Source organism: Gymnodraco acuticeps, unplaced genomic scaffold, assembly GCF_902827175.1.
Source record: "Gymnodraco acuticeps unplaced genomic scaffold, fGymAcu1.1, whole genome shotgun sequence".
Classification (NCBI taxonomy): Eukaryota; Metazoa; Chordata; class Actinopteri; order Perciformes; family Bathydraconidae; genus Gymnodraco; species Gymnodraco acuticeps.
This window is the reverse complement of record NW_022990928.1, coordinates 85,649-108,883: the sequence shown is the minus strand read 5'-3', so window position 1 is coordinate 108,883 and position 23,235 is coordinate 85,649. Positions and strand designations below refer to the sequence as shown.

The 23,235-nt window shown below is 39.2% G+C and overlaps 1 protein-coding gene across 2 annotated transcripts; it reads left to right on the top strand.

Moving 5' to 3' along the window:
* The first annotated feature begins 10,290 nt into the window (after window positions 1–10,290).
* mpx (myeloid-specific peroxidase) lies at window positions 10,291–18,415 on the top strand. 2 transcript variants are annotated; one of them, XM_034234152.1, is made up of 15 exons: window positions 10,291–10,322; window positions 10,436–10,501; window positions 10,591–10,678; window positions 10,868–11,043; window positions 11,222–11,354; window positions 11,686–11,815; window positions 11,902–12,108; window positions 12,199–12,562; window positions 13,085–13,245; window positions 13,334–13,592; window positions 13,794–13,964; window positions 14,061–14,298; window positions 15,644–15,849; window positions 16,279–16,773; window positions 17,562–18,415. In XM_034234152.1, the coding sequence occupies exons 2-15, from the start codon at window positions 10,438–10,440 to the stop codon at window positions 17,999–18,001; spliced, it is 3,132 nt and encodes a 1,043-aa protein (XP_034090043.1). In that variant the 5' UTR covers window positions 10,291–10,322; window positions 10,436–10,437; the 3' UTR covers window positions 18,002–18,415. The 2 variants fall into 2 exon arrangements, with proteins under 2 accessions (XP_034090043.1, XP_034090044.1); XM_034234153.1 differs by lacking the exon at window positions 10,291–10,322 and adding an exon at window positions 15,999–16,036 and having other exon boundaries at window positions 10,438–10,501; window positions 17,562–17,838.
* The last annotated feature ends 4,820 nt before the right edge of the window (window positions 18,416–23,235 follow it).

The following is a 23,235-nucleotide window of genomic DNA, read 5'->3' as shown; positions in this document are numbered from 1 at the left end:
GCCGCTCAATAATCTAATATTAGTTTGATTCGCAAAGTTTCATATTCAGTTCCTCAAACAAAGGGGAACAGACTTTAGATAGTTTTGTACGTAACTCAGATGTGTTACATGTGCTAAAACATTCAAATGTACGAGGTTGCATTGTCAACTATAGTATGGTTTATTCTAGCTGTGTATCCTACCATATATTTTGCAGTTATAATGTTCGTAAAAAATCAACCACGACCAACGTTCACTGAAGTCAAGTGGGTCTCAGGACAATCAGAGTTGGTGTTGTTGTGAAAAGGTGTTGTTTCCTTTGCCTTGTAATGGCTGAAAACAGCAGCACATATCGACATTATCTCATACTGCATTTACATTACTTTACATTTCATTTACATCATATACTGATCTAATCTAATTAGTTGTTGTCGGAGAACATAAAAAGTGAGACAAATACTCCCCCTGCTGAAAAATGGTCCCCTCGACTTTTTCCAGAAACTGTAGTGTCTGCAAATAATAAAAATAAACCATGTAAGGCCGTCCCTTTCACCTCAAATCTGACATCTTTGAAACACTTGTCCTGGAGTGTATGCGGAAGATTTAAACTTTATTGTCCCAGAGACGCAATTTACATTACAACACTTCTTAATAATCACATCTACTGCCTAGATGAATCCAAGGAAAATAAGACGTAATGACATCATAGGGTATAATTTAATTATAACAGATTTAAGCATCATTGTTGCAGATAATTAGTGTGAATGCTGTTTACAGCATTCCACTATTGTTCTTCTTTTCTTTAATCATCTTCTTTTTCTTATTTCACCAAATAGATTGGCTCTCAATAACTTCAGCATACCTTCAGCTACAGAAACGATTCAAATATCAACATATTCAGCTTTTTCAGCACATGATGGGAAACTTTCAACCTTTTCAAAATATGTTATACTTTTTGAAATGCTCATCTTTCTAAACTCTTTTTTTAACATGTAACTCAATGGGAGGAACCTTCAAATCCTCTTGTTCCTCATTGTAAATTCAGCCTGATCTTTCATCAGAGCACCAGCTGCACACCTTTAGTAAATCTGCAAAAAATGCCACATTATTGACCCGAAAGTACACAAAAAGCAGACTGAGACGCTCGCCAGGGTCCTGACATGCACCACACGTTGACATTTTACCGATAGCTGCTACCGTTTTTAAACTATAATTAGAAATGCAAGAGGTTTATCTCTCATTCAGATCAATGGAAAGGCTCTCCTTTCACTGCACATCTCCATGGTAACCTTTGATCTCTGGGCTCACACACAGGTGTTTGATAACGTTGTCACCTCAAACACAAACACACAGACTGGAGTTTACTGTCTCTGCCTATTCTTTTCTGTCAGTATGCATGATGTTCAGTAAATGACCAGTCAAAATCGAAGGATCCAATGTGTTTGTAAACGGAGCAGAAATAGAACTAATCTCCCACTTCAAGTATCTTGGAGTCATACTGGACTCAAACTTGACTTTTAAGAAACATATTAAGAAAGTATCCAATACCATTAAATTCAACTTGCAAAATCTTAAACAAATTAGACCTTTCTTAACTGCCAATGCTGCAAAGTCATACCTCCACTGTATGATTATATCCCACATTGAATACTGTTTTACAAACGGGTCGTTTGCTTGTGCCACACACCTTAAACCAATAGAACAGCTGTACAAGAGAGCTATCAAGGTGTTTGACAGAAATCCAAATTCATACCACCACTGTCCCATCCTTGAAAAAGACAATTTCTTGAGTTTTGACCATTTTAAGTCTTTTAAAAGTATGTGGTTTTTTTATAAATGTTTACATGGACTGACCCCCCTGGCAGCTCAATGTGGAATAGCCTCCCAACTGAGTTACGGGATTGTCCCACTTTGAACAGTTTTAAAAGTCAACTAAAAGAATGAAACAAACAAACGTGCAATCACCGCTAAATGCACTTTAACACAGGGGTATCTCCTTTTGCACTTTATGTAGCTCTTGTATCTTCTCTTGCACTTAATATGTCGTAGCTGCTACATTGTACTGCCATATGGTTAATACTTGTATATGCTGCTCATGCTCTTTCTGCATATCAAGTATTTATTTCTGCTATGTACATAAATGTCATGTTCTAAAATGTTGTATGTGAGGGACTACGAATGGAAATTAGCTAAAAGCTCAAATCCGGCATATTTACATTTTGAAGCATTAATTGTTGAAAATGTTCATCAATATGCATTGTCCCTCTTCAAATAAACAATTAAATGAAATGATGGAGACTTCATACTGACTTCAACACGTTCCACATATTTTATACATTATTGGTGACGTATGGTTTTAGTTCAAAAGTTTGCAGTTAAAATATTCTGCTGCTTTTCAAAGCGTTTTCAAAGCTCTTCTTAATACACATTCATTCACTACTACTTACATTTAATATCTAACTCCTTCAGCCTACTTTCAGCTGCAGAAACCATTCAACTATTACATTATGCAGCTATTTCAGGGCATTGAGGCTATACATTTGGTTGTTTATACCTTTTTTAAACCTTTTCTTTTAAATATTAAGCTTCTTCACTATTTTTCCTACTCTTCCAGTTTAACATTTCACTTTCAAGTTTTTAACAAAGTCATTGCAATGCATTTGAGCTGGAACAATTTTGATTCAAATCATTTCACTTTTCTGCATTTCTCCGCTAAATTCAGCAACACACTTACTTGGTTTTTGTAGCTAAAAGCAACTACCATTCAGCTAATAACATATTCAGCTATTTCTGCATTTTCAGCTAAATTCAGCAACAAATACAGTTTACAGCATTACAGCATTTTCAGCAGGAAATGCATTTTCTAGTTATCTAAGGGTGTTGTATTTTTTTGTTGCCAGTAGTTATTAGAAACCCAAGCTGCTAACATAATGTCAACCGTCTCAAGTTAATCTTGTTCGCGTGCGTGACTCATTTTATTTCCTCGACACCTTTCTGTTTTGTCTCGTCTTTACCTGCTGCCTGCTGACATTGTTCAGATGCAACTGGGAAAATTGGTTTTGCACAACAGGGGTATTTTAGTCTTTGTTGTTGTGTGTGTCTACCAGGGGCCGTAGTGGTTGTGAAGTCTGAAGTCTGCAATTCTCAAGAGAGACCGAATGTATCTTGGCGGTCATGGTTAATGGCGAACTCTGATTAAATATGTTTGATGTACAGTCACTTGTTCAAACGGGATCTTTTTTGCCTCATAGCTTTAAAGATGAACTGTCAATTTGTGGCTTTTTACCGTTTATCTTCATTCAATTGGTTTCCAAACATATCCCATGGCTTATCTTTACAAACAGCAGTTTATGTTGTAGCGAGTATCAGTGTGTCATTCCAGTAATTCTAAACTCTGCAGCACGCCTCAGATAAGTGTGCCTAACTGATGTATTCTTTACATGGATATATAAGTAAGCTTCAGGTGATAGATTGATCTTAGTAGTGCTACTACTTTAGTCAAATATTTTTACTGAATTGCAAGTTTGAGGTAGGCCTACTTGTACTATAAACCTTATACGTCTACTCCACTGCTATCCAAATATATTTTGTAATATTGTTTAATATTTCAGCTTTAGTTGCTAGTTACTTAAGAAATTAAGATTTTGGCATAGTTTATAAAATATGATATTTTGTTATTCATCTGAGACAAAAGTTTATAAAGCCAAATGGTAAACCGCTTTTTGAATTGGCATCTACGGGTATAAATATCTGAATAATGTTTATAGTAATTTATTGAATAAGGTGTTTTAAAAAATATATATATTTCAGATATTTCTGTATTGTTTACTTCAGCGTTTAATAACTGCATTTTGCTAATTATATTTTCTTACTTTTACTTAAGTAACATGTTAGTGAGAACTTATACTAGTAATAAAGTGTTTTTACAGGATGGTATTACTAATTTTATTTAAGTAAGGTCAAAATACTTCTTCTACCACTGTTTGGAAATTATACAACATGGTACTTCCTGTTGAGCATATAGTGATGTTAGCGGCCTTTAACACACAGGGGAAGTAAAACAGGTGTGGAAAGAGACTGAGGGTAGAAAGATCTGGAATTGTATGTGTGTGCTGTTGAGTGATCTTGTATGTTTGTCACCTGGCATCACAATAGTTGTCTGGAAGAATAATGGGCATTTTGTTCCTATCGTCCTTCTAACTTTCCCTCCTTGTACTTTTTCTTTGTGTCTGCTTAGCTTGTGTAATGGCTTTGGCATTTTGTGCATTTTGTCGGCTACCTGCAGGCTCTGAATTTGAGACAGAAACTACACGTTTAAGAACAAGCTCCAGGTTATTATTATTATTGCCAAAAATAATACACCAACAACAAGGAAATACTCAAGCCTAGTTATCAATTAGACTTTGCTGAATTACGCACAATATATAAACCAATCTGAAACGCATATATCTACTATAAGACTTCACTACATGTGTTTATCCACATAATCGACACAGTGGTGAAGTGGGCCTAGGGCAAGTTAAAGTCAAGATATGTCATCCTTTTTTAGTGAAATGTTATATTTTAAACATACAGTAAAGCTTATTCATCACTGAACTGAATGAATCTTTCTGTGAAAAAAGGAAATGAACATAGAGAGAAAACCAACATTTGGCCTTGTGTTCCTCAATCTGGCTTTAAGTTTAGCAAGAAATTACAAAACTAAACTCACGCAGTTGCTGACCTTACACTCGGGTCAAATATAATGAACTGGCTGCTGTTTATTTAGAGTCATAAAAAGAAAGGCTTTAATATTTCTTAATGCTTTCGTAAGCTTATGAGATGTCATGCATATAACAAACAGCTGATCATAATAAGATGCATTTTTTTTTATAGTGAAACAGAAACTTTTCTCGACTGTACACACTGATGCTGATATTTGATAACATGGATTATTTTTGGACAGGATGTCTTCAAAATGAGAAAGCTGCATTTATTTTATATGTCAAGAACAGCTACTATTTCATATGTATTTGTTTAGTGCTAATTGCATCTACGTTAATAAGCCCTCAGTCTTGCACATGGTTGAACACATAAGCTTCTGCAGTTATTTTCTTGCTTTTCATATGCAATAGGTTTTTCTGCAAGTGGAAATTCCTTTTAGCGTAATCGGTCTGGTTAAAAGACACCTATCATTTACTGCTCCGGTACAACATACAATGCTTCCTTATTATGTTCATAGTAAAGGTGAGGTTTGTATTATATAACTTTGTTATTGTTATCATAAATAACTCATGACTCGTTGACTTTTCCTCTGCTTCCTGGATTAGGGGAATTACACTGAATTAACCAAGAAAACTGTGGGGCATTGTTGAAGCTGCAACTCACTAAATGATGAACTACATAACCTGGCCTTTTGTCAATTTGAGTTACGATATTCTTTCCATGACAGATCAGAATCTTTGCTTGATTATAAAAGCTGGATTTCCCAACAGCACCCTTTGGTCTTGAACACACCCTCAGGTTGACTAATAGCGTTTCAGCCATTGCTGTACGTTTCTGCTTTTTTACTTCCTCCAAAGAGGGAACTGTTAATGATTAGAGCAACTCTGTGGCGCATGTTGCAAACACAATGATGTTCTGAGAGAAAAGGGACCCTTTACTTTGGTAAAAAAGCATTAAAATGTAACTCTCATTGAAATGTATGAAATTAAAGGGTTTTTAAATATTATTTCTCCTGCATGGTAAGACTATTTGTTTATTTCACATTGCCTTAACGTTATAAAGTAAGGGGGGAAAAAATGATGCTCATTCATGATGTGCAAAGATAAATCTGTCAATCGATCAACATTTTATAGAGTAATTAATTAAATGAATACATTAATATTTGCCTGGAAAGACTTGCCAATAAATACATTTTGATTCACATCACATTATTGTGACACAGAATGTAAACGGACAAATAAAAAGGAGGCAATAGTAATCGATAAACAGTTTTATTTCAAATCATTTTCCGGCAGGGGGCCGACTTTTGCCAACGTGGAAGCTGGGAGCTCCAACTACACAAAGAGGGCTAAACATTACTAAAACATTGTTTTAATAATCTTTCCGGGGTTGTACATCCCATTGTTATGAAATGTCCCATTGTTATTAAATTAGGGAATTTTTGTATTCAACTTGCCACTTACGTTTACTTAAAGATCAACCAATATTGGTGTTATAAGGTATCTGTCCATTTTTATTCTAATTATGACAACTCAAATGTCGGATACAATAACATGTTGGGTTGAAATTGAAAACTGAAATTTGACTTTTTTGCATGGACCTACTACTTCAGTCTGCTGCAGCAACTGACGGCCATACAAAGTGAAATATTTCTTTAAATAAAAATAGGTTGTTAGAATAGAATCATTTTAAAGATTTTTAAATGTGTTTTGGACTAAAATAGTTCCTGATATAACACCCTGCAAATCACATTAATCAGTAACAGTCAGTAAGTTATTGTTTAGCAATGTCTCTTCACGGGTCGACGGCTTTCTCCAGCATTTGTTCTTTGTTTTTAAAGTTTTGGGTGACAACTATGAAAGGGCTTTTGTACCTATAGCAATCTTGTGGCTTCTCACACAACCCAACACATACAGTTGAAAGGTGAACATTACACAACGTCTCACGCAAATTATTTACCTCCGATCCTCTGTGTGACTATTTTGAATAGAAAACTACTTACTGCAACTACTAAAAAATAGATGGCAATTAGTTATCTTTCTGTCGATTCATCCCTTCTTCTTTTTAAAGACTCTGAGAAATCAAGTCAGTTTATGTGTGGTAACACTGAGGGCCATCAGCCACAAAATGGCAACATCAGTAAACAAGCGATATAAAGAAAACTGTCAAAGTGCTGCTAATATGTTTACTGTTGGCTATCAAAAATATGTAAAAAAGTGTTTTTTCCAACATTTGGGATACAAAATATTTCGCCTGTTAAAAAAAAAGACTGGATCCAAATTTAAAAAATGTGCCCACAGAATGTCAAAAAGTAGACCTTTTTTTTTTTCAATAGTATAAAAATGCTTTAAAAACAAAAAACGATGAAAATAAGAAAATAATGTATTCAACAGCTTACATACCTTCCCACTTAAAATACTGTAAATGGTAGTATAATATAATGCAGTTACTTATTAAACATCACAGTTTTCACATACAGTAAGTTCCTCGGGCCTCTTCTATTCAACTTGTACATGCTGCCACTTGCTCAAATAATAAAAAATAACAACATTTCATGTCTTAATTACGCGGATGACACCCAAATCTACATATCACTTTCTATAGATGAATACTGTCCTACTGATTTATTGATCACATGTTTAAAACAAATACATGACTGGATGTGCCGTAATTTCTTACAGCTCAATACGAAAAAAAACAAAGTAATTGTTTTTGGAACCAAAGAAGAGAGAGTTAAAGTCGCTGCACACCTGGAATCACTATCACTCGAACCCAAAAGACAATCAAGAAACGTAGGGATAATTTTAGACTCTGACCTCAATTTTAACAGCCACATCAAAGCAATGGAAAAATTAGCCTACTACCATCTAAAACATATCTTGCGTATTAAAGACCTTATGTCCATGCAGGACCTTGAAAAAATGGTCCATGCATTTGTTTTTAGCAAGCTTGACTACTACAACAGCATCTTCACAGGCCTCACAAATAAATCACTCCGTAAACTCCAACTAATTCAAAATGCTGCTGCCAGAGTGTTAACCCGGACAAAGAAAACAGATCACATTACTCCAGTGCTGAGATAGCTGCATTGGCTTCCAGTGAGTGATATAATTGATTTTAAGATTTTATTGCACACATATAAAGCACTAAACGGGCTAGGACCCAAATATATCAAGGACCTCTTTCAGGAGTACGAACCCAGCAGACCCCTCAGGTCTTCAGGCGCAGGCCGGCTCACTGTTCCGTTTGTGAGATCAAAGCGTGGGGAAGCAGTTTTCTTCATTTATGCTCCTAATGCATGGAACAAACTCCCAGAACATCTGAGAATGGCTAGCACTTTAGAATAATTGAAATTAGGTCTAAAAACATTTCTTCTTAACATGGCTTTTTAATTTTCTATTTTTTGAACTGTTAAACATGGTTTTCTTTCTTTTAATTGTGTGTTTATGTGTTTCTTCTCACTTTGACCATATTCAAATGTATTGTATATATCCACAGCATCTGGCACTATATCGGACAGGGCCACTATGTTAAATTGCTTTAATGAGCATTTTGTGTCCTGCGGTTCTATGTTTGATTCTGTGACTAACTCTGCTTCTGTGAACACCCCAATCCGTGACTCTGAACAATGTGGTCTGGAAAACCCTTTCAGTTTTACTCCTTTTACTGTCAATGTTGTTCATGAAGTCTTAACCAAGCTAGATCCTAAGAAACCGGCTGGCCCGGACAACGTAGAACCTTTCTTTTTAAAGATAGCTGCATATTTTATTACTCTTCCTCTTACTACTCTTTTTAACCTCTCCCTCAGCACAAATGCAATTCCAAAAGTATGGAAGTCAGCTGATGTCTTGCCTTTACTAAAAGGAGGGGAGGCAACTATTTTAAATAACTATAGGCCAATCTCTAAATTGTCAGTTCTGGCGAAGGTGCTCGAACACCTAGTGAGTGAACAGGTAAAGGAGTTTTTATGTAAAAATGATATCCTGTCTAAACATCAGTCAGGCTTCAGAAAACAACATAGCACCATCACTGCCACAATGAAAGTGGTGAATGACATTACGAGTATTTTAGACAATAAGCAGAGTTGTGCAGCTCTATTTATTGACCTTTCCAAAGCGTTTGATACCGTCGATCATCGCATCTTAAAGCAGAGGCTACTCAGTATCGGCATATCCAGCCATGCAGTGGGTTGGTTTGTGAACTACCTCTCTGAAAGGTCCCAATGTGTTCACTTTGATGGGCTGTCTTCTGAGTGGTTAAACATTGCTGGTGTTCCTCAAGGTTCTGTTTTAGGTCCACTTTTATTCTCCATATATATCAACAGTTTAGGTGAAAATGTGGATGATGCTACTTTACATTTTTATGCTGATGATACCGTGATGTACTGTGCAGGTCCCTCCATTAAGGAGGCTGGTGTTCAATTACAGGCTGTTTTTAACATTATTCAGACTCAGCTTGCTGAACTTAAGCTTATTTTAAATGTTGATAAAACCAAGGTAATGCTATTTTCAAAAGCTAAAAAGACACCAGAGCCTGTTTTGGATATTGTTACTATGCAAGGACAAGTACTTGAAGTGGTTACCAGTTATAAATACCTAGGTATCTGGCTTGATGATTGTCTTACTTTTAAACTTCATGTCAATAACCTGCTTAAAAAGCTGAGGGTTAGACTAGGTTTCTTTTTCAGAAACAAGTCCTGTTTCTCTTTTGAAGCCAGGAAAAGGCTAGTCACTGTGACCTTTTTACCTGTGCTGGACTATGGTGATCTGTTGTATATGAATGCACCTGCCCATTGCCTGGAAAAGTTAGATGCCGCCTATCACAGTGCCCTGAGATTTGTTACTAACTGTAAAGCACTTACTCATCACTGTACCCTGTATGCCAAGGCAGGTCTGCCTTCACTAACTGTACGGAGGCTCAGTCATTGGTACATGTTCATTTACAAAGCCATGTTGGGTAAACTACCTTTTTATATCTGCTCTCTGATCTCTCGACGAATTGAAAGTACATATTGCCTGAGATCTCATGATGTTGTTTTATTAAATGTGCCAAGTGCTAGGACTGTCTAAGGGAAGAAATTGGAACAGTCTGCAAACATGTTTAAAACTGAGCACTTTGGTTCCCCCGCATCATTTTAAAACTCTGCTGGGTGACATGCTGTTTGATACTCATGGTACCTGTCACTGTAAATAGAGTTTGTAAACTGTACCCTGTACATTATGTTGTTTGTCATCCTTATTGTTGTTCTGTTGTTTTTATGTTACATGTGTAACTAATGTCCTGCAGGTCACCCTTGAAAAAGAGATCTTTTGATCTCAAGGGGCTTCACCTTGTTAAATAAAGGCTACAAACAAACAATTGTGTTTTTATGTTTTATCCTGTAAAGCACTTTGAATTGGGTTATACAAATACATTGCCTTGCCTTGCGTTGACCAGAATCAATAATTGATAAGGGTAAAGGGTTTGCTGCAACACGGAGAGAAGGAAGAAGGAACTGCATTTTACGGGCATTATCTTCACTTAATCAGCTCGGGGGCGAGGCATCGAGGCCTCACGCTGAGTATAAGAAGGAGACAGCATCACACACTCCACATTTTCAAGAGCAACTCAAATCTTCACAGGAGTCTTCACAGACACAGGCAAGAACATTTGTGTTTTATTGGGATGTTTTGATATTTTGGTGTAACATTATGCTAAAACATAGCAACTTTAGATTTAGTTTTTGTATTGACTTTTTCTTATTTTTTCTTAGAGATGCTTCTCTCTGCCCTTCTTGTGCTGGGCGTCTGCCTGATTCCTGCTCACTCCAAACCAGCAGGTAAGCTACACTGTTTAAATTCTCTATTTGTGTAACATTACTGGTTAATTCCAAATGATTGCGATATTTGACAAATGTGTTCCTCGCAGGGGAACAACTCGGCAGTCCTCTTCTTCAAACCTGTTTTGAGGAGGCAAAGAAAATTGTTGACGATGCTTACAAGTACTCAAGAGAAGAGTGAGTTCATTTTAAAATAGTAATTTATATTTTAATATAATTCTGCGATCATGTACACTAAAGAGTTTTTAATTTGCATGCAAGCCATTTATTGCATTATTTCAGAAAAATGTATGGAAAAGGTTACGATTCTCCCAAAAAATAACAATTTAAATTAATTGTTTGATTTTGTGACTTTTTCTCCTCCAGGAGTCTGAGACGGGTCCGTAAAGAGGTGGTGCGTCCTCAGGATGCTCTCCGCCTGCTGAAGCAGCCTCGCGGTGGAACGCGCTCAGCTGTGAGATCTGCAGACTACATGGCACAAACCCTCCGCCTGCTACAGGAGAGGGTGCATCATGTGCACAAACGCTCATTCAACGTAACAGGTCAGACATGTGGCACCAAACAAAGAGAACACCTGCAGACACACACAGAGATCACATTGTTTTCTCACAACTTTTCCTGGTTTCTGAGGTTTACCATTTTGTAATATAGGCACGGAGCATTTCAAGGCTGCAATTATGAACCAGACATGTGACTCTATTAAATATATATTTTGTACAGATTTGCTCTCTGAAGAGGACCTGAATAAGCTGTCAGAAATAACTGGATGTGCAAGTCAAGTCACTTTTCCTTCATGCCGCACAACACCAAACCTCAACAGGTATCGCACAGCCACCAGCGTCTGCAACAACATGTAAGAGAAACATAAATGTTTTTTGAAAAAATTCACTTTTTAATCTAAGAAGCATTTTCATTTATTTTGACTTCTGAAACACCATATTGGACAAAAATACATTGTCAATGTTTGTAAAAATAAATTGTATTTTTCATTCAAAAAAGCAATCTGTGTTGATTTAGTGGAAACTTAAGGTCTATGAGAGCAATTGTGAGAGCAATTGTGGCTTACATTTTAAGAGGAAATTATTTTTGAAATACACCTAAACATCTTGAGGCACAGGAGATGTGTAAACCTAGGATTTCTCAAGCAGCGTTTCCAAACATGACCATTTTCTATTTGTTTTTAGAAAAAACCCGCGCCTCGGATCCTCCAACACCCCTTTCGCCCGTTGGCTTCCTGCTGAGTATGACGACGCCATCTCCCAACCGAAGGGCTGGGACATAACTCGAAGATTCAACAACTTCTCGCTCCCACTGGTACAACCTCAAATCGCAAACACTCACCTTGATTAATATACGTAAATGCAGATTTAAATTAAAACCAAGTTGTCCTCCACCTTCAGGTGCGACAGGTGTCCAACAACATCCTGAGCACAACAGACGCGGGCGTGGTCAACGACCGAGAATACACTCACATGGTGACCATGTTTGGTCAATGGAACGACCATGATCTCACCATCACGCCATTTTCCCCCAGCATCCGCTCCTTCAGCAACGGCATCAACTGTGACGAGAGCTGTGAGAAAACCGAGCCATGCATACCCATCCCGGTTGGTGTGAATGCTCAAAAATAAATATATACATGTTGTTTTCACTTAAAAGCTTCCAACCATAACTCTTGGACTCTTTCCTACAATCAGATTCCTCCCGGCGACCCCCGCTTGCCCACCGGCCGAAACAGTTGCATCCCTGCGTTCAGATCGGCCCCTGTTTGCGGTTCAGGATACTCCGCCTACAATTTTGGCGGGGAACCTAAAAAGAGAGAGCAGATCAACGCGCTGACGGCCTTCCTGGATCTGGGCCAGGTATACGGCTCTGAGGAGCAGCTCGCCAAGTATCTCCGAGATCCCGACAGTGACGGTGGTTTGCTGCGCGTTAACACCGAGTTCAGAGACAACAGACGTGAGCTGCTGCCCTTCCACCCTATGCAGGCGAATATGTGCGCCACTCGCAGGAGGGTCACCAACGACACCAACGCCAGAGAGGTGCCCTGTTTCATCGCAGGTAAGTCTCTTCCTGTCACTAATGGCTCTAAAGGTGATATTTTAATGGATTAATAGCTACACTATAATAGCTTAGTTGACACTTTTCCATATACAACCACATTAAGGTGATATAAATGTCTTATAAATCATTTTTTCAATACTTATATTGTAATGCAGAGGTGTGTCTTATCTTGTAATTATATATGTATATGTGTCCATATAAGTAAGTATCTTGAAGACTTAATAACATAACATTTAAATAATCACCACAACAATGCATCATGTGTGCATTTAAATAATTTCTAGTATCAAAGAAAAAGAACATAGATTGTTTTCACTATATTAAAGATATAATAACTGAGTTAAGAAAAATAGAAAGTAATTTATAGTAGAGGTAAATAAGCAAATGTTCCATTTTGTAACCTCTTCATGCCTATGTGTGAAACTATTAGGACATGATGAATCATTTATAAAGCCAATATTTCTAAAGGACATACACTCCTCTGATCAACTATCTAATGGGTACATTTCTGTCTGTAAGGTGACGTCCGCGTTGACGAGAACATCGCTCTCACATCTATTCACACTCTGTTCATGCGTGAGCACAACCGCCTGGCCCGGCAGCTGAAGAGAATAAACCCGCAGTGGGACAGTGAGATGCTCTACCAGGAGGCCCGCAAAATCATGGGGGCTTACACACAGGTAGCAAAACCTGAGGGTCACTCATGATTATATATTCCTATCCTTACAACAAAATGTTTTACTGAAGATCGACCTCTGTCTCTCCCAGTTGTTTGTGTTCAGGGACTATCTGCCTCACATTGTGGGTCCTGAAGCAATGCGTAGACAGCTTGGCCGTTACCCCGGCTACAATGCTAACGTGGACCCCGGCATCGCCAACGTCTTCGCTACAGCAGCTTACCGCTTCGCCCACTTGGCCATCCAGCCTGTCGTATTCCGTCTGGATGATAACTACAGGGAGAACTCCCGCTTACCCAGCGTGCCTTTGTACGAGGCCTTCTTCACCCCCTGGAGGGTCGTCTTCGAGGGTGAGTTGTACAGAGAGCAGTGGAGTAACTTATCAAATAGAAATGCAACTATAAGTCAACCAAAAAAAGTGTCTATGGACAGAAAAATAACATTCAATTTACTGCTAAAGTACTTTTTCATGCAATAATGGCAGAGAATGCTGTTTTCAGCTTCTCAAACCTGTCAATCTGTCACCCTAACTTCTATTTAAATATCCCCAGGGGGCATTGACCCCGTGCTCCGTGGTCTGGTTGGACGTCCTGCTAAGCTGAACACTCAGGATCACATGATGGTGGACGCTCTGAGGGAGCGCTTGTTCCAGTTTGTGATGACTCTGGCTTTGGATCTTGGTTCTCTTAACATGCAGAGGGGGCGTGACCACGGCTTGCCTGGTACATCCCTCACTTTGAATATCATCCTTCTCTGATGTTTCTTTCTTTCTTATTGTCCTCATCCACTATTTGCTTACCCGATGTTTTCTCCTCTAGGCTACAACGCCTGGCGCAAGTTATGTGGCCTGTCTCAGCCAGGGAACCAGAGAGAGCTTGCTCAAGTTTTGAACAACACCAACCTGGCCCGTAAGCTGCTGCAGCTCTACGGGACCCCCGCCAACATCGACGTCTGGATGGGAGGCGTGGCGGAGCCGTTTGTCCGTGGCGGCCGCGTGGGGCCTCTGTTTGCCTGCCTCATCGCATCACAGTTCCAGAGGATCCGCCAGGGGGACAGGTCAGTGTCCATGTAGATAATAACATGTGAACAGTGTTGGGACTAATGCGTTACAAAGTAACGCGTTACTGTAACGCGTTACTGTAACGCCGTTATTTTTGGCAGTAACTAGTACTCTGACACATTACTTTTTTAATTCAGTAACTCAGTTACCGTTACTACATGGTGCGTTACTCCATTAGTTTTTTTTATATAGTCAACAGCCAGGCGAACAGAGATGAGAACTGTACTTAAGTACAGTACTTGAGTAAATGTACTTAGATACTTCCTGTGTCACATGCGGAGACGCGCTGTGGGCGTGTTTGTGTTGTTTACTAACAAGACTATCATGGCGGCGGCGGAGCTCAAGTCTAGTTTCTCCACCTGGAGATATTCTCACTATTTCACTTTTGTCGAGCACAAAGAAAATAACGTTTTAGTTAAATGTAAGTTGTGTCTTGGCGGGTCAAAGATCCTATCTACTGCCCAAACCAGTAATTCAAATCTCTTAAAACATCTGCAAAAACAACATGCTGGGACGAAGCTAGTAGCTAAGACCACAGAGACTCAGCCGACGCCACTCCACCTCCACCTAAGCAACAGCGGCTGGATTTTAACCAAGGGACTGCTAGCCAGGGAAAAGTCGATAAAGCCATTGCACGGTATGTTGTAGAACACATGCAGGCTATTGCTACAGTGGAGTCACCCGCTTTCAGGGAGCTAGTTAGCATGATAGCATGTCCGGGCGGCATATGGGACGGAAAACTTTTTCCAACTACCTGGAGAAAGAATATACAAAAATGGAAAGCCAGCTAATATCGATGCAATCCAGATTGCATATAATGCATGTCAAGTTGATCAACAGATTGTATTATTCTCCAATGCAATAACAGTACTGAACGGAAGGCTATAAGGGCATTAATGGGAGCCCTTTGTGTAAGTAACTAAAATGTTACTTTTCACAGTAACGCATTACTTTTTGTGTAAGTAACTAGTAAAGTAACTGAGTTACTTTTGAAATGAAGTAACTAGTAATGGTAACTAGTTACTGGTTTTCAGTAACTAGCACAACACTGCATGTGAATCACATTTAGTTCTGATTTCTAACAATCTACATGTATAGTGTCACAGATTACAGTATTTTTGTTTTGTTGATGAACTGTTAAATTGTACATGTACTTATATTCATGGCTATGTTGAGCATTAGATTTTCAAAATGTATACATATAAAAAAAATGTGTCTGACATAATAAATTGTGTTATATATTTATAAATGTTATATTAAATGTCAGATGCACAATCATGAAAATAAATGCTTTACAAACAAATGATCTGCTGACCGTAGTCTGTTGTTTGATATCATCAGGCTGTGGTACGAGAACCAGGGCGTGTTCTCCCCGGCTCAGAGAGCGGCTCTGTCCACCTCCACCATATCCAGGATCATCTGCGACAACACCGGCATCTCGTCTATCCCTACCGACGCCTTCAGCGTCATCTCAAACCGCAACAGACTTGTCCGTTGCTCCAGCATCCGACGCCTGAACCTGTTCGCCTGGAGGGACAGGTGCAGAGGTGAAACAACCACGGGGTCCAAATTACTAATCTGAATTAAGACATTTCTCCTAACTGTATTTTTTCATTCCGCTTTTAACCAGGTGTTTTTATTTCTTCTTCTTGACTCTGTCTTAACCCTTCTTCATATGTGGTGTTTGGTCCTGCAGGTCCGGGTGATAACTGTAGAGGTGTTGGGGAAGAAGAGGTTGGTTTTAAGCACTAACATGTTGCAGTCATATTTTAAGAGCAGAATGAAGCCAAATGAAAGTTCACATTCAGATCAAGCAACACCTGTAGTTCTTAACTTTTTGACATCTTGGTGAAGGTGTTACTCCAAAAACAAAAAACATTCAGGGTTTACTGACATTTGCAAATAAATAAAAATGTTAATCCTTAAATGTTAATACTGTTATATTTGTTTAACTTCTAAATTGTCTTGATGTTCAGGCTGTAAACAACCTAGAGGAAACCCAGGAACCCCGGGAACCCCAGGAACCTCAAGAGCCAAAGTCTCCCCAGGCACATCAGGAACCTCAAGAGCCCCAGGTTTCCCAGGAACCTCAAGTACCCCAGTCTCCCCAGGCACATCAGGAACCTCAAGAGCCCCAGGTTTCCCAGGAACCTCAAGTACCCCAGTCTCCCCAGGCACATCAGGAACCTCAAGAGCCCCAGGTTTCCCAGGAACCTCAAGTACCCCAGTCTCCCCAGGCACATCAGGAACCTCAAGAGCCCCAGGTTTCCCAGGAACCTCAAGTACCCCAGTCTCCCCAGGCACATCAGGAACCTCAAGAGCCCCAGGTTTCCCAGGAACCTCAAATACCCCAGTCTCCCCAGGCACATCAGGAACCTCAAGAGCCCCAGGTTTCCCAGGAACCTCAAATACCCCAGTCTGCCCAGGTACATCAGGAACCTCAGGATGTGAGGGGTCTCCAGGACAACGAGGTAGTCTATTTTGTTTATTTTTACTTTGTAATACTCATCAAGTCAAAATAAATGAAAATAACACATATTTACCCAACACATTTAAAAAAAAAAAATACTTAACCTCAGTATCTTCATTGAAATTTCAACAATTCAATCCGTGACTGATCAATTTAAAACCATTTCCCGGGCAGTGGTCGAGTTAAACATTCTTGTGCACAGACAAATCCTCAGCCGTTTTCAATTTAGTTCTGACAGCGGAACTGAATTATCAGCCCCAGATCAGCCAATGTTTGGAAGTCGGAAATGTTTTATTTACTGATAAAAGACGGCTTGAAAGGAAGAAAATCCCGCAGCATGTGCTACCTGTGAAACAACAGTGCCACAGCAAAGAAACGAGACTCACTGTGAATTACCTATTTTTTTGTCATTTTTATTTAAAAAAGACGGCCAATTACAGGAAATGCTTGTTTAATGCATCATCTGGTACCAGGTGTAATTGTTCTTTAGCTATTCTAAAAGACAACGAAGAAACATGTCAAGTTTTTATGAGAGATTTCTTTAACCGAACTGTGTGTCATGTTTTGTAAGATGATCTTCAAAAAAACTACTAATTACTACAAGAAATTATAAACAGTTAATTTATTCAAACGTTTTAAAAAGTATTAAGTAGTAGACAAATGCAATACTCAAGTATCTCGAAAGGGTAATTAAGTACAGATTTTGAATGCATGGGCTATGTATAGCAGCAGGTCATAAATGTATTTCACCAAGTAAGCAGAGTAATCTATACTTTTGTTCCTCTGCAGATCCATTAGCATCAAACATAAAAAAAGACCAGCTGCCAGCTCTTCCCAGCAATGCTTCACTGTCAAACTCTGCCTTCTCCGTCCGCCTGGGCGAGTACAGCCCCTCCTCAGAGAGAATCATCCGTTTCCAAGAGGTCATCTACAACAAACAGGGCCAATACAGCACAGAGACGGGCCAGTTCACCTGCGTCATGCCCGGTGTTTATCAATTCAGCTTTCTCTGCAAATCCTTCCTCAGTTCAGGAAATGTAGACCTGATTCGTAACAACAAGGTGGCGCTGCGCAGCTTCAAGGTTTTTCTGGGAGGTCTGCACATGTCAGCAGGGGACATGCTGCTCTGGCTCAGGGCGGGGGACAAAGTGTGGCTGGAGGCGAGTGGCGGGACGGTCGGCCTGAGCACAGAGAGCTACTTCTCCGGTCACTGGCTTTACGCTGCGTGACTCAAACGCTTCTCCTTACAGCCGCTCTATTAAACCCATGGTCTGTCTGTCAAGATCTGCATTCCTCTCTGCACTGAGCTTCACTTTACATTAATCACATCTTAAAACATATCTATGATTTATGATTTACTTTTTTTTTATCAGTAATATGAACAAATATTGGATAGTTTGAAGCAGCCTTACCAACATGAAATGTTTTGCCTCAAATCTGTTCAGATCTGTTACAGCATGCAGTCTATTGGACCAAAAATAAATCAGTAGCCAACTTTTATGATGTGATTTAAAAGTGTTTTTATTAATATTTATGACAATGTAATGTAAGACAGTGTTGTGCTTAGTCTTTGAGGCTTACTTACTGTAAATGTTCCTGTTTCGTTTCACTTTCTATAAATAAACTAAAGAGACTAGCAGAAATCGTTGTATCCATGTGGTCTTATTTGTCTTATTTCTGAGACATCAGTAATTATTTAATAGACGTTATGTGAATCGCACAAAAAGATAATACTACCTGTGTTGACGACTGCTAATTAATGTCACAGAGGGATTGTTAAACTGGGTAAAACTAACTCAAACGAAGCTGAAGCTAGGACACTTTGCACCAATAACATTTTATTTATAGCAGTAAGATTAAACTTAACAAAACAGCTCAGGCTGGCTTTAATATTCAATTTATAAATCTAGACTTACTGTAAGAACAAAGGCCAGAGTGCAGTGATTATTTTAATGTTCTGTGTGCGTCCTCCAGAGGGAGCCATCGCAAAATAAATGTCTGATTCATGTGGTGACATAACCACTTCATTCTGACAGCTAGGATTTAAGAGCAGTGCATCTGAAAAATAGTATATCCATCAAAGTCACAGTTGTTTCTATTTCTGTCTCATAGTTCATTCTCAAGCACAGTCACAAAGTTGTAAGTCAAGAGACAATTTGGCACAAAGAAATATAGTTTTCGCTCAGTCTCTTTTGTATTGTGAAACCCTAATGTCACATTCTTTCCCCTTTGTTACCTCACTTTACTCGCTAATTATTGTTTTCACTTTTATACCCGTGTTAAAGTAATTAAAGGTCACTTGTGGCCGGATCTCACCCATTTTGAACTGCATATGGAGGAAGAAGGACAAACTAACATTTAAAGCTGAGGTTAGTTTACTCCAGCCCGCCTGAGCGGCACTGGAGCATGGTGAGGAAACTGGAGGTGAACTTGCACAATTACAATACAGCTCTTACGGAGAGGTGACAGTTTTAACCAGTGAGCTTCTGTATTTGAAGCAAATGTAGTACAATATGGGGAAGTAGTATGATTTGCTTTCTGCCAAACAGTTAGATAAGATGCTGCTCTATTGTCGTTCTTTTAAATATGATGCTACAGCTAGCAGTCTCTCCAAGAGTGCAATAATGACGTGCAGAAGCAACGCTATTGCACGATACGTGGAATTTGTACTCTAGATTCATGTCAAATAAGCATTACTTATTGTCAGAGTAAAACATTACAGACATTCTTGTAATGATGTTGCCTTTTTTGCTTTGTAGAGCAGGGAAAAACTAGTTGATTCAGTTGTCTTTCCTTTCACCAACACTATGTGGATTTACAGACTCCCTGTTTTTTGCAATTATGTGCTTGGAAGCAACTCTATTGCTCACTACTGAACAGACCACAAGTAAGCCTTTTTTATAGGGATGTCTCTATTTCTAAGTTACAATTAAGAAATAGAAATGCTCAATCTTTCTTAACTGTTGAAGCTTCTGATGGAGCTAGCTCTTTCCGCTGCTTTCAATCTTGTGCTAAGCTAAGCTATGCTTTCAGTGTGTTCACAGCCTGCCGCCAAGTGTCCAACATTTGTACATTACATTACATTTAGCTGACGCTTTTATCCAAAGCGACTTACAATAAGTGCGTTCGACCAACAAAATACAAACTTGAAGAAAACAGAATCATATAAGTACATCAGGCTTCATAGAGCAAAAACATTTCAAGTGCTACTCAACTGGCTTTAGGTAATCCAGCCCTTTATTAGTATATAAGTGCTTTGTTAATAGTTCTATCGCTCGAAGTGGAGTCGAAAGAGATAAGTTTTCAGTCTGCACCGGAAGGTGTGTAAGCTTTCTGCTGTCCTGATGTCAATGGGGAGCTCATTCCATCATTTTGGAGCCAGGATAGCAAACCCACGTGTTCTTGCTGATGGGAACTTGGGTCCCCCTCGCAGTGCGGGTGCAGCGAGCCGTTTGGCTGATGCAGTCCTGGATGTAGGAAGGGCCAGATCCATTCGCAGCATGGTAAGCAAGTACCAGTGTCTTGAAATGGATTCTAGCAGTTACCGGAAGCCAGTGAAGGGAGCGGAGCATTTCAGTTTAAAGGTTTAAATCTCATTGTTTCACATTGTACCGCTGACATTTTAACCACTACCAAAGGCATCAACATCCTATTCATTGAAAAGTGGAGTTTTAAGGCTTCCACAAAAACAACAATGACTTCTAGTGTGAATAATGTCTTAAGCCCTTCACTGTTTAGTCTGGTATTATCTTTCCAAATAGAAAGACACAGAACAATTTCTTTTTATCACTGGTTTAACAGCAAGTTTTCCCTTCAGCTCTGTGGTTTTGGGATCGGCAGACATATTGGGGCAAAAACAAGTTGAAAAAAAATAGTATATGCATGAATTACTGCACAATGTAAAGTTTTCTGGGCTGTGACCTGACAAAGCGCTCCTCCTCCTGCTTTTAGAGTGTAGTGTATGTGCAGAATGCCACGTAGTCCACCAGACTCTGTGTGTGTGTGTGTGTGTGTGTGTGTGTGTGTGTGTGTGTGTGTGTGTGTGTGTGTGTGTGTGTGTGTGTGGTGTGTGTGTGTGTGTGTGTTTTGTGGTGCGCTAACAGTAATGGAAACCTAGTATTTATGAAAGAGGAGAACATATTTGAATTGTCTGTTTCTGCCATAGAGTTTTGAGCTGAGATGAACCTGAGGTTGTTGCTGAGTTTTGCAAATGGATGGAAGAGTGGAAAAAGCTGTAAGGAGATCAGCAGAGGATGTAGGTCTTGCTCTGGATGTTTTCTGAGATGTGTTTGGTCCTGTTTCACTGTGATGAGATCATAATGATGGCATGAAAATGAATAATTAAATGCAAATAGAGAGAAAAACAAATCAGAACTGCAGAAGAAAATAATACTTAGTTTAACTGATACTCTTGCAGCTGAATTGTAGGCAACCCTCATTTGACATGTAAGCACTGAAGTTGCAGATATATTTTATATCATATGCAGAATATACTATGATAACTATATCTGTGTAAAATCTAAGCGTTGGCTGCATGCTTAACAGCTCAAACGTCACATCTCAAGCAACGAGACAAATGTCTGCCAGATGTTGAGTCAGTGATGGCAGGGAATAGTTGGTGTTTGTTTTATGGTAAGTTTAGCATCCTCTCTCCCTCTGTACCCAATGATGTGTCTCATGCAGGAGGCCTTGTCACTATTTTCCCTCCTAGTTTGCAACCCAGACGTTCAATTCTTTCAGCCTGCTCAGAAGTATCAGAAATGGAGGGTGAATTCCAGCAACGTGGACAAAAGAACTTGGCTAATTTGTTGCAGATGTGTCTCTTGAGCTTTAAAGGGGAACACTGTGCTGCCCTCGCTGGAGAGAATAAGGGCTCTGCACATAGAAAAAAAGTCCAATGACTTACGAGCAAAAAAATATCATCAACCCGGTACAGCTGGTTCTGTCTGAGGAGGAAACACGGTACCACATGCACATAGTTTTCACTTTGTGTGGGCAGAATTAAACCAGTGTAAGTTAGTCATCCTCAAAGGAAAACACAATTGCAATAGAAAACAAACTTAATCTGTAGGTGATTTATAGGCAAACCAATCTTAATTAGTAGAATGAAAATAAAACGACCGGAGGGCCAAAAAGTAACATTTTTTTCAGCCCCCCCATTTATTCTCAATATAGCTGTGACTTTATTTGGAAAGATTTTCGTATGGCCATTTGTTAGTCCTCGGGAACTGAAAATTGTGAACAAGTGAGCTTCTGGAGTCTTGTTACAGTATCACACATTTCCCTCTTATCTTAAACTCTTTAACAACTCATACACATCTGCAGGGAGGATTCTTTTTCAGGGGTTCAGATAACTCAGCTTGGCTCTGATAGGCTCTGATTGGACCTTAGAGCTTACACAACCTGAAATGTAAAACTGATGTGCACCCTCCGTGATCCAAGAACAATACACATGCTTAAACTGTCATTTACAGCCTGGCCGTTTCTCAATCTCGAGGATGCTGGCTTGGTAGTCGCGTACTTCCAAGTCACTTCCATCAGAAACGAAGCAAGTATGCTTCCAAGCCACGGCTTCGGAAAACGAAGAAGAATGGAACAGGCTAACAAGTGTGCCACTCTCTCTAACCATTTCAACATAAACTGTACCGAAAATAAATACCTCACGATGTCTATCTAATTATAAACTTGCTTTACTTTCACGGAACACATTTTTGGTGATAACAAACAAATGTAACAAAGTAACATATTTACCAACACATGTTCTACGCCACTACATACCTACTGTATGTATGTGCTGCGTCGGTTCAGCCATTCTCCGCAAGGGTTTTTGAAATTGGTCCGTGCGCAAAGCATTGTGGGGATTTTAAGGACGCGAAGTCTACCCATGTGCAGCCTCGAAATTTCCCCCAAACCAAGGACGCAGCCTCGGTGGAATTCCATGCTGGACATTGGAACAGTCCTTCGGCGGCACTCGATGACGTAGCATTTTTGAAATATTGGCTTGGAAGCCAGTATCCTCGAGATTGAGAAACGGCCCCTGATTTAATTTGTGTACCCTGCCATTAAAGCCATTCTCAGACTGTAAAGTATTTTTAGTCCAATTTTGGATCTTAATCTCTTTCACAGCTACTGTTTGGGCAGAATAGAGAATCATAAAAGTTCATGTATAAATCACATTGTGCTTAGAGCCCCTGAAAGCTTGTTTTATTCTGTATTTCTCCTTCTAGAAATGTGCCAGATTTAAAGTTAAAGGTACCTTGTGGAATCTTTGACCACGAGTAGTGCTTTGGGGCAACGTTTTTATGAATGGGCCTCTGTTTACTTTGTTCTCGCATGAGCAAGACATGATATAGATTGTTGACAATGGTTTCACACTACCTGATCTAGAAGTGGCAGTAATCTGCAGGTAATGGTATTTACGAGTCAGTTAATCGAAAAAAATTTTTTTGGACGGACACTATAA